Raw genomic sequence first — 11,674 nt, 5'->3', positions numbered from 1 at the left:
AATGAAAAGAGTAAAAGAATAAAAAGAAAAGGAAAAAGATAGTATAAGAATTGACTATTAACGCCATCTCTTGAATATCAAACACATCTAAAAATATCATCTCCTAATGAAAAGTCGAAATTTTAGCCAGAGAGATATTTAGAAATATTTGAATTTAGAATTTTTCGAAAAATTTCATGAACAACCTCTTCTAAAATGTTCTCCTAATGAAAAGTCAAAATTTTTCTTTAAAATTTCGATTTTGTAACAGAAGAATATAATTGAAAAAGAAGTGGCACGCAAGAATTTTATATAATTTTATTTTTTTGTATTTAAAAAATATTTTTTATCAATTTTTTTGATCAAAATTTTCAATTTTATATTAGGAGAACATAAGAAGAAATTATAGCACTTGAAATTATGCTGAAATTATATGTACTTATATGTATTACTACTAAAATTTTTTGATCGTTTCATTTAATTGTACCAATGCCATTTCTTTAGAAAGAAGATGAAAAAAGTAAAGTTCAATCTTTTGATTATTTTTTAAAGAGATATCTTTAAATATCAAAAGATGGCTATAGTTCTCAATTCGTATTCTATCTTATCATACTTTTGAAGAAATGTCTTCAACACGCAAAAGAGGGAACTGATGGTCAATTTTTACTTTATCTCTTCTTTTCTTTTCTTTCTATTTATTTTCCTTGTCTAGTTACTCTTGGCAGACACGAGGTACGAAGTATTAATTATTAAACACATTTTTATCATTTTTCTGTCGCAACTATGTATCTAATCTTTAATGTAAAAAATACAGATGTTACAATCTTGGTTTTACAACATATTTTTAAAATGATAATCTTGCAAAACATAGGATATATATACTTTACTATATACGAGTGTTTCAATAGAAGGCATCGTTCGACAACAGCGGTTGAATTTAAACAAGCGAAAACTCGACAACAAAGAGAGCAAAAAGAAATTTTAAAGCATTCTTCTGAAAAACAACGCTATCCAAGATTCGTTTGTCGAATCTATCAATTAATTCCTTCAAATATTAACTGTTATTGAATACAAGGTAACTTAATATCATATAATTTTAATAAAAGATTATAAACATAATTTTATTAAATCACAAATTATTTTTGCAACCTAAGATTTAAAATGTCTAAAATATCTTTGATATTATATTTATTATTTAATTGTTTAATTTATAATCACTTCATATGTAAATGATTTTAAAATAATTGAAAAAATGTTAAATATTATATTTAATATAAAAGAAAATTGTAAAACTATTACGAAAAAAATCATCGAAACATTAAATTAAAAAATTTAGAAAAATATAATTTATTACATTGAATTTAAATTATATTCAAATAATCTCGACTTCTTGATATTAAGTGTATCAAGGTTGAACTCACATAATCGCACGAATAATTTGCCTTATCAACATTCATTCACTGCATTTAAGAAATGCATTTAAGATAAGCTATATATAATAAAATTGAATTTTGTATGACTAATTTACTATAAGTTTCTGTTTTTTCTCAAGAAAAGTACAAGTTTTCCTTCAAAACTTTTCTTTTTTTGAATTTTGAAAGAACGAACTTTAAAATGTTTGGAATATTTTTTTTACATTTTTAATAAAATTTTCTTTCCTTTTTCCTTTTTTTTTTTTTTTTTTTTTTATAAAAGAACGAATAATTTTTTCGTTACACATAATTTTAATATATTTAAAATTTTTTAAAAATCAAATCACAATTGTTTGCGATTAAAAATTAAAAAGATTAATTATTTTCCAAAAAATAATTATATCTTAGCGAATCTAAGTCAAGAAAATCATTAATTCATAAAAATGTTATCCTATAAATAAAAAAAAAAAGATATATAAATGATTTCTTGTTCGAGATAAAATAAATATAGAACGTTGAAGATAATTATACATTATATATTGTTGAACGTAAATCGTTAAATATTTAACGTTAAACTATCAAACAAGGGTTATCTATTTATTTAATAAGAGAGGAACCGATAAGAATAATTTTATTAAAATTTAAAAATTTTGAAGAAAGTGATTGTAACGATGAATAATTATTTTCGTAAATACATAAATGTCCAAAAAAAAAAAAAAAAAAAAAAAAAAATTGACAAAGAAATCAAGGATTAAAGTTCAAATACAATGTACGGAGTAAAAAACAGGAAAGAAAATCTTACTTCTTTAGAAAAATTTAAAACCCAAAATTTATTTCTGTCGAAAATAATCGTTATGAATTATTCATCGCGATGTATAAATATGAATACAATGAAAATAAAAAATTCCTTCAAAATATTTCGCGTTATTATATCTATACGAACCTTTCTTATTAAAAAAAAAAAATCAAAATTCTTCAAGATTTCAGTTCTCCTCGATAAAACAGACGCTCCTTATTTTGGAAAGAAAAAAAAAAAGAAAGAAAGAAAAGGAGAGAAATAAAAGTTGGAAGATGAAAAATTTGGAAAATCGAAAAATCAAATTTCGATCCATCGAAATTGCGACCCATTCGATTGATTGAAAACTAATTTTCGTTACATAGTACAGCGTACACGAGTTATTTTGTCCGCGGTTGAACCGTCATTATCTGGGAGTATATAAGAGGGAAGGAGGTTGATAAGGGCCATCATCCGTTTGGCAAGTAAACTCCCGTCAACTTTCCATTCTCGCTCGTGTTTCCGTTTCAAAGGTCTGCTCGCCGTCATACGTCACTGCTTTGCATACACGGTACACGTTCACTTTCGTCTTTTCGGAATTTAATCGTACGCGGTGCTGTAACTCCGTGCAACTTGGTTAAATTAATCGTCACAGTTCCCTCTTGAAGTTAGTGTGCCGATCTTCATCTGTTCCAATGAATTAATTCGAATTGGAATTTTTCCAATTGGATTTTATCCCGGCAACATTTCAATAACCGTTTCTCAGCATCGCTGCTGAGAATATTCTAATTTGTTTTTTTTTTGTATTTATAACATCTTGGTGATGATTCTCATTTACGATTGTAATTCCAAGTTTTTCCGTGAACGTGTGAATGTTTCACTTGTCAATTGATTTTGGTTGATAGTTTTACAACTTGTTTCTTTTTTTTTTTTTTTTTAAATATATATTTTTTAATATCGTGATTTTCATCGACGAGTTTATTTATGAAGTTAATTTTTGATTTTTTGGTAATGAAGTTTCTTTGATAATTGTGAAAACTTATCGTGTTTTCGTGTTCTTGCTAGTGTTCTTTTCTATTTTTTTCCTTTCTTTTTTTTAATTCGAAATGGGTTTTCTTGGAAATAATTGTCGAGTAATAAAATAAATAAATAAAAGTGGTATAAAATATGTATAAAGTATAATTTTAAATATACAAATTTACAAAAATTAAATATAATAAAAATTAGTAGATTGTGATCTTCGCTAAGAATTAAATAAAATTATGAATGAAAAAGAGAAAAGAAGAAACTTGTTTTTATCGTTAAATTTTATTGTAATTGAGAAGGATTCGATCAAATACACGTGATTAAATAACACATTTATACATTAAATTTCAATAATTTACAATACACTATTGATAAAAAAAAAGAAAAAAAGAAATCGAATGTAACATAATCAAAAAAGGAATTTATATTGATTATTAATTTCAAGTTAATAAGAAAAATTAATCGACTAATAAATTAATAAAACTAAAACTATGAACTTCAAAATTTTTGAATTGTGTTTATTATCTGAATTCTTCAACTGCTAATTAATAGTCGAATGTTTACGTTATTTATACACGTGGCTTTCCAGTTGTAGTAACGCTTAAGACATCTGATATGATGTTTATTTGTCAAACATTTAAGCAAATAATCAAATTTACTTAAATTTATAATACAAGATTATATCTCTTTAAACGTTCAAACGTTTAATTGTTAAAATTAAAAATTTAAATCAATTAAATTTCAAAGAATTATCTCCTCTTACACTTCTTGCCTCTTACACCTCTTTCACAATATTGTCGCATATAATTTTATTACATTGAACAACAGAACGAAGTATTTAAATCTTCTACACGATTATTTCCTTTTGCATTAACTTCTTTTCACTCATTCACAACAAAAACTGTTTTTTCGGGGAAAAGGTTAATAATGTGGCAAACAACAACACGGTTATACGGGGAAAGCAAGCCATACAGTGGATACTAGCAGCACGAATACACGAGTGACAAACGAGTTTCGCCATTTCTTCTTTCAAGTTGCCCGCTCCGGAGTTGTAGTGGAAGTGGCGATCCGTGTCGTAGGGAAACATGTTTGGCCGCATAAAAAAGTTAGCACTTTTATTTTCCTCGTCCACGATTAACCGACCGACACTGTCTACTTCCAGTTGAATCTCGAAACCGTGAACAGACAACCGGTGTGGTAAACCGAGAACAAGAGGCGGAAAAAGAGAAATGGATGCGATCAAACCTGGATGGTTCAGTGAAATTAACGATCTGTGGCCAGGTGTATCATTGTCCCTCGAGGTCGTCAAGGTACTCCATCGAGAACGATCGCAGTATCAGGACGTGATGGTGCTCGAAACGTAAATATTGCGCATTTACACTTTCCTTTGGGAAAGTTTCGCTTCTATTTGTTTAAATGAAATAATTAGAATGGAAGAATAACGATTGTTCGTGAACGATTGCTTTGAAATATTATCGGAAAAGGGTATATCGAGATTGAAATTAAAAAATTTATTTTTTTTGTCACATGTGTCACATCTCGATATTTTCATTTGTAATAACGTGTGAAGTTTTATAAAATTAATAATAATTTTTCGTTTTACAATAAATTTAATTTTTTTTCTTGCACTATGGATATATATATGTTGTAATGCAATTTCTTTATCTTTTTTTTTTTGTGAAAGAAAAATATTAATGAAAATATACGAATTCTAAAAATAGAAAAAAAGAAAGCAGAAAGGAATTGAAGTTGAAGTAAGTTAGTGATTTGTCATTATTTCAAAAGGAACTTGTTTTAATTACACGTATACAGGAAATCACATGGAAGGACCCTAATTTTAGATGGTATCATTCAATGCACGGAGAGAGACGAGTTTTCGTATCAGGAGATGATTGCTTTCCTACCGTTGTGCAGCCATCCAAATCCAAAAACTGTAAGTTCTTTTCTGACATGCATCAAATATTTTAAAAACAAGAATCTCTAAATTTAATATTATATTATTTTCTTCTAGCAATTTTTTACAATTTATATATTTTTTCTTAATTATTCTAGTGTTTTTTTTTTCTTTTTTATTTCAATATTAACGTTAAAAATTGTAACAAGCCCATTACCTTTTGTACTTTTGATCATCAGGTTTTGATAGTTGGAGGTGGAGATGGCGGAGTTGCTCGTGAAGTGGCTAAACATCCACAGGTAGAACGAATCGTGCAAGTCGAAATCGACCCTAAAGTGTTGGAGGTATCGAAAAAGTACTTGCCTTCGATGGGTGTCGGACTGGATCATCCTAAAGTCACGCTTAACATTGGCGATGGTTTTCAATTCTTGAAGCAACATAGTGGCCAATTTGACGTTATAATCACGGATAGCAGTGACCCAGTCGGTAAGTAGATTTCTTATAATTAAAAATGTATTTATGAACACGTGTCAATCGACATGTTAAATTTCATTGATATTTGTAAATGAAAGATTTATGTGAATATTTTAGATATAATGAGAGATGTAATACAAACTTTTTTTGTGCGAACGAAATTCGTTGATGAAAATGGGATTGAAAATTGTTTATTGATTTAATTAGGTCCAGCAGAGTGCCTATTTCAAGAGTCATACTTTAATCTGATGAAAAGTGCATTGAAACCTGGTGGAATCGTTTGCAGTCAAGCGGGAACTGCATGGTTAAATCTCGACCACGTGACACAAACGTTACAACGTTGCAAATCTTTATTTCCGGTTGCATCTTATGGTGTCGTTTCCGTGCCCACCTATCCTACAGGTCAAATTGGATTCGTGCTCGGGGGATTAAATCCTGTAAGTTTGTTCGTTTCGATTCTTCTCTTTCTATTCCCTTCCCTTTACTTTTTCCTATATTTTTTTTTAACGTTAATTTTAATTTTCTCGACATTCACAATGATCTCTTTTCGAGTGAATTTTTAAACGTAATACACATTTTCAGGGGACGAATTTCAAAGAGCCAACAAAAGTTTTTAACGACACCGAGCTTGACCAGATGAACATGAAATACTATAACGATCAAGTGCATCGGGCAGCATTTATTCTTCCAAGGTTTATAAGGAAAGCATTGGACAAGGCACTCGATAAAAACTAGTCATAGTCAAGTATCTCTTAAAGAAATAATTTAAAACTTTTTTTTAAAATTGAAGACTTTTAACACAAATATCGGAAATATCATTGTCGTCGCTTATCGTTCAACTACCTCGTTGATCCAATCGTGAATATAATCATCGAAATATATCTTATATATCGTTTCAACTCACATTTTATCGAGTATATTTCGCATCAATTTTTTAATTGTTCACAAATGATTTCACAGAATAAATAATTTAAATACTCTGTTAAATTCTTTAAGTCCTGATTTCTATAATATGTATTTCTTTTTTTTTTTTTTTTAAATCAAATTTTTGTACCAAATATTCGAAACTAAATATCGATATTCGAGAAATAAAACTGTTCTAACTATTTTATGTATATAATTTTTTCTATATTGCAATAAAATTCTAAGAATATTTAGTGTCACCATAAGTATCGCAAGGACTTGAAGAATTGAAGTCATACATATCGCACTTTTGTGTTCGCTCATTTACAAAATACGTATGATATAGAAAGAAATGGAAGTACACGTTTCCAAATGATCCACGACAATGAAATGTTAGAAATTCTTTATTATTACTTTTTAATGTAATTAGGGCTAATACCTACATTCGAGAATAGTCGTTGTAATATAATTATAATAAAACAATATTCATCGTCATAATCATCTCGTAGCTGTACGTACATTGTAATTAATAATAATAATAATAATAATAGTAGTAGTAAACCAATAATATAATATAATCTAATATAATAATACAATATAATATAATATTACAACTCGTATAACATTCCACGATTAGATTTAATCGTATTAATAATTGTATTAAATATAACGGATTAAAAGTATCCTGTATATAAATCTGGATTGTCAAAAAAACAATGGATACAAAGTGTTTTTAAAATTTGTAAAAACCGTCTCTCTTTCTCCTTCCCTCTCGTTGCGCTTTCTTACTTCTTTTCAACACCTTAATGACACGTACATATTTAATACGTAATAACATATAGAGAGAATTATCTATCGTATATCATTTCCTCCATCTTTATTATTTATATTTATATATATATATTTAATTTTCTATATATCATGGCACTCTATATAAGTATATATGTATATAAAATAAAAATACGATTGGCGATCGTTCTGAAAATATATATAACGCTAAATGCGGTAAATGTATATATACACATACATATATATTTATATACTCGTATATAGATAGATCCCTTTAGAAAAAAAAAAAAATATTCAACAATAACGATAAAAAATCTATCTCCTTGCTTTTTTTTTTTTTTTTTCCTTCTGGAAATGTTTGTTTTTCGTACGAAGGGATCTTTCGTTTCTCTTTTTTTTTCTTTCTTTTCTTTTTTTTCCTTTTTTTTTTTTTTTTTTTTTTTGCAATCATGCTATCGAACATTATTAGTAAAGCATCTGATATTTTTGGTAATAATATACGAAAATCTTACGAGTTCTCTACGTAAAAAAGCGACAGCTCATTAGACTCAGGCACTTTCTCTTTTTCACCATTTATGGATTCGTCAAATCTTTTTTTCTTTTCACGCGAAATATTTAAATAACATCTATGTACAAATTCTTCGCTTAGCTTCGAAAGACTAACGATAATTGCACTAATCGATCACTTGGAGCAGGTCTGTGCAAAACCTTCCAATCAATAATTTCAAGAATGTTTTTTCACGCTTTGAAATATCTTCTTTTCTTTCCTCTATCTCGAATCGAATTTCTTTTCTTTTCAAGTTCAAAAACTTTTCACGATTAAGAGAACATATATAAAGAAATTACAAATGCTTGGAAGTAATGGAGCTGTTATGTAAATATAAAATTGTTCAAAATTTGTAAAAATGTATAAAATTGATATATTTCTCGTGTATAAAAGTGATCTTTTATATATAAATGTAAAATTGAAAAAGAAAAAAATGCTTATTATATTTCGACAATTTCGATTCCATGATATTGAATGATCATACAATATCTATATAATCAATAATTATATTCAATAAAATCATAATGATTCGTGTTTAATTTCAAGAGAACTAAAGATTTTGTTTCTGGTTATGACTTTTGCATTGAAAGCACAAATATATTTTTTTGTTTAAAATTCTTTTTTAACATATACTTCACTTTTATAAAAGATTATTGGCATTTTTATACAAATTTCATTAAAATATCTATATATATATATATTTATATTATAATTATACTTTAATCAAGCCTCTTTAAATGTGCATAACTCTATTATATTAACTTTCATTACAGTGTTAATATTATTTTTTTCTTTTTCTTGTCAAAAAAGCTTAATCTTCGCGGTAACAAAAATAAATGATCTATCCTAGGACGTTTCACGATAAATATTTTGTCCAATTTTTGTTATAATATTTTTTTGTATGTGCAGCAGTTATTTGTATCTAATTTTACTCTATTGCTACTTTATTCGTTATTATTAATTGCATTTATAATTATACAAGATGATTCTAAAGATTAAAAAAACTTAATAACTCATAAAATATAGTTACTATTTATAACTCTAACTTAATATCTAGATTTCTTGAGAAATAAAGATTTTTACTTTAAAAAGTCATCACTAAACAATACTATAAGAAAAAAATGAAATTATGTGCAATCATTCCAAAATTAAATGAAAATTAAATCATTATTGACACTTTTTTTTTTTTTTAATATATTACAATTGCACAGTTTTATGAAGAAGAAAAATGTAATAAGTAATTTAACATTTGTTGTATTTGTTGTATCACACGTTTATAAAAAAAATATATATAATATATATAAGAAGAAAAAAGATAAAAAAGATAGTCTTTACATTTAATTATCCAATATCTTCATTCATATAACTTTTTCTATTCAAATTTACTCGCATTAAAATTTGTTGTAAAATCTACTTGAAACTTAGAATTATCCTACGTAGTACTCATGTGCAAGATTTGGCGATACATAAGATTCTTTTTTACATAATGTTATTGTGTTACGTTCTGCTATGTTGTGTTAGATTTAAAAAAAGCTGATGATCAAATCTCTTATTATTAAAAGAAAAAACCACCAAATTATCAAGCCACCGTATATGAGCAATACAAAAGATAACATAAGAAAAGATAATGAAAAAACGTAAGTTCAAGTAACGATTACTAACTGTCAGAATGAACAAAGACTTAAATAATAATGTTAATCCCAAGAAAAAACGGAAAATGTTAAGGGAAAACAGGCGAAGACTCTGTGGGATTAGACCACACATTGTCGGAAAGTTAATAAAATTAAATGATATGTTGCTTTTCTTGTTAATCTGTGATCTTAAACTTAAAATTACGATAAATTAGATCTAAATTAAATCAGGTGTATAACGACTATTAAATCGTTTGTCTAGAAAAATCAAATAATAAAAAAAGAAACATCGATTCAAAGAAACATCTTTCTTCCTCGGATCTTGTACGATTATTCTCTTAATAGTTAAGTAATTATAAATATATATTTTAAAAAGTGTAAATTCTTCGGTACGAAATTATTTCAAGTCCGTTAAACTCTTCCTCGAGAATGTAAATACAAATATTCTTGTGTAAATTTACGTTCAATTGTGTACTTTTTTAAACAATTATCTCAAAAGGAAGAGCAAAAGTAAATATTTTATCAAAATGGTAAAAATCGTCGAAACAAAAAATTTGTAGAAAAATGTGCAATTTTCTGCAATCATTGTTCGTGTTAAATTGATAAAGATAAGTTCGTGGAAAAGAATGGACGGTTATAGTCGAATCAAGAATTATTTGTATAAAATCTAATTGCGAAAGCATACATAGTTAATTCTATCTAAGGGCACTTTTCTATCGTATCATCGCAAAGATTATTATAGACCAATGCAATTCTATCATTATTATTTTGATGTATCGAGATGTAGCAAAGATGATAATATTTAGAAAATTCTGATTTCGAATATTTCTCACCATTCGAATATACTTCTCTTTGAATATATTTCATATTTGTGGACGTAAATTGTAAATTTAGTAATATTTCTTTCGAATGTATATGTAGAAATTTGAATATTCATCGAATATGTTCCACAATCTATTGTTTGGAGTATTCGAAACACGATCAAAATTCCATTTTACACAAAACTTCACGATTAATTGCTTTTAAACGCAAATCGTACTATTCTTCTTCAACAAAATCTAATTTCTTTTTCGACGAATTGACATTAATATTGATTTAAATTTATATTCTTCTTCTCTAAAGTGCTCTGCGTAGAGTGAACCTTCTCTGGACTGACCAGAGTCTGTCTATCCATAGAAAGTTGGCTAATATTGTGCGATGTAGAATGATGTTGATACATGCTATAACTCATCTGTGATTGAGTCTCATAAGATCTGGTCTCGTATCTGGTTGTGTAACTCTCATACCCGCTCTGTTCAGGTTCTGCGTCAGTGTCGGCCAAGTCTGGCCGATTTTTGTACTTGGCCTGTCGTATAGCAGTGAGCCTTCCTCTAGCTTCCTCCAGCTCTCTCTCAATACGCAGAACCTCTGATCTGGCATTTATCTCCTGAGCGATGCCACCCACCATTCTGCGGTTCAGAATCAATGATCTGTCCTCTTCTTGCTGAATAGCCTGTTGAGCTGCTCGTACCAAGTTGTCTGTAGCGCGTTTCACGGCATTTCCAGCCGCTTGCAAACGTTTTGTGCTGTCGCTGTCCGGATCTGCCTTTACCTTACAAGCGACCAACAGCTGTGCCGTGCTGCTTGCTACTTGTTTCGCGCTGGAAATCAGTTTCTCTTCGGAGCTGACACCTTGCACCAAAGCGTTTGCGGATTCCACGAGGCTGTGAGTAGCTGCTGCGACCATTCTCGCGGCAGATATTAATCCTTCGGACCATTGGCCATCGTCAGAACTGGTTAAAGGTGTTCGAGATACTTTTCCTGTAGCTATTAACTCTCTCTGAGCGGCACTTGCTGCTTTTATGAGCGCCGATGTCGCGGCAGCGATTGATTTGGCCGCCTCGAGGATCATTTCATCGAAGTTCATGTCCTCGCTTGCCTCCTGCAAGAGAGAAAATGATAGAGTATAGAAGAAGTTTAAGTTAACGTTGCCGAATCGCATCACGTAAATCGATGATTAAACATTGTAATGCGCACGTAGACGCAATTTATCTTACCATCAATAAATATTCGACGATTTCTCTGGCCACCATAATAATATGTTTGATTCCTGGTCGATTCTTTAAAAAACAACCAAGAATATCAAACATATCTTACGGAAACCAGACCACTTCCTAGCTTTTACAGGATTTGTTCGGTATGTATTTTTAAATGAATAATTCCTCCCCATATATTCTGCGCGATATTCTCAGAATCATCATCTTA

The 11,674-nt window shown here is 28.6% G+C and overlaps 2 protein-coding genes across 11 annotated transcripts in view; one reads left to right on the top strand and one right to left on the bottom strand.

Moving 5' to 3' along the window:
- The first annotated feature begins 863 nt into the window (after positions 1–863).
- Positions 864–7,212, top strand: SpdS (Spermidine Synthase). 5 transcript variants are annotated; one of them, XM_086914139.1, is made up of 6 exons: positions 864–1,054; positions 4,355–4,552; positions 5,005–5,125; positions 5,326–5,572; positions 5,768–5,997; positions 6,143–7,212. In XM_086914139.1, exons 2-6 carry the CDS (start codon positions 4,422–4,424, stop codon positions 6,293–6,295), a joined length of 882 nt encoding a protein of 293 aa, XP_086770265.1. In that variant the 5' UTR covers positions 864–1,054; positions 4,355–4,421; the 3' UTR covers positions 6,296–7,212. The 5 variants fall into 5 exon arrangements, with proteins under 5 accessions (XP_086770265.1, XP_012343119.1, XP_012343120.1 ...); XM_012487665.3 differs by lacking the exon at positions 864–1,054 and adding an exon at positions 2,472–2,737; XM_012487666.3 differs by lacking the exon at positions 864–1,054 and adding an exon at positions 2,636–2,699.
- Positions 6,850–11,674, bottom strand: part of rhea (Talin_middle and talin-RS domain-containing protein rhea) — a 52,583-nt gene continuing 47,758 nt past the window's right edge. For all 6 annotated transcript variants that reach the window (XM_031917106.2, XM_086914134.1, XM_086914135.1 and 3 more), the window contains one exon: positions 6,850–11,351. In XM_031917106.2, coding sequence (XP_031772966.2) covers positions 10,515–11,351 — 837 coding nt within the window. In that variant the 3' untranslated portion in view covers positions 6,850–10,514. The remainder of the gene's footprint in view (positions 11,352–11,674) is intronic.

Source organism: Apis florea, unplaced genomic scaffold (assembly GCF_048593485.1).
Source record: "Apis florea isolate Af1SG1 unplaced genomic scaffold, ASM4859348v1 contig_3585_pilon, whole genome shotgun sequence".
Lineage (NCBI taxonomy): Eukaryota > Metazoa > Arthropoda > Insecta > Hymenoptera > Apidae > Apis > Apis florea.
Note: the sequence above shows the minus strand (reverse complement) of the source record. Positions and strands in the feature narration are given on the sequence as shown.

What these genes read in the sequence shown, in the direction of transcription:
- SpdS (XM_086914139.1), top strand. Translation starts at nt 4,422, where the DNA reads ATGGATGCGATCAAACCTGGATGGTTCAGTGAAATTAACGATCTGTGG. An exon ending in GGATAGCAGTGACCCAGTCG is followed by an intron (nt 5,573 to 5,767) that starts GTAAGTAGATTT and finishes TGATTTAATTAG; the next exon opens with GTCCAGCAGAGTGCCTATTT. An exon ending in TGCTCGGGGGATTAAATCCT is followed by an intron (nt 5,998 to 6,142) that starts GTAAGTTTGTTC and finishes ACACATTTTCAG; the next exon opens with GGGACGAATTTCAAAGAGCC.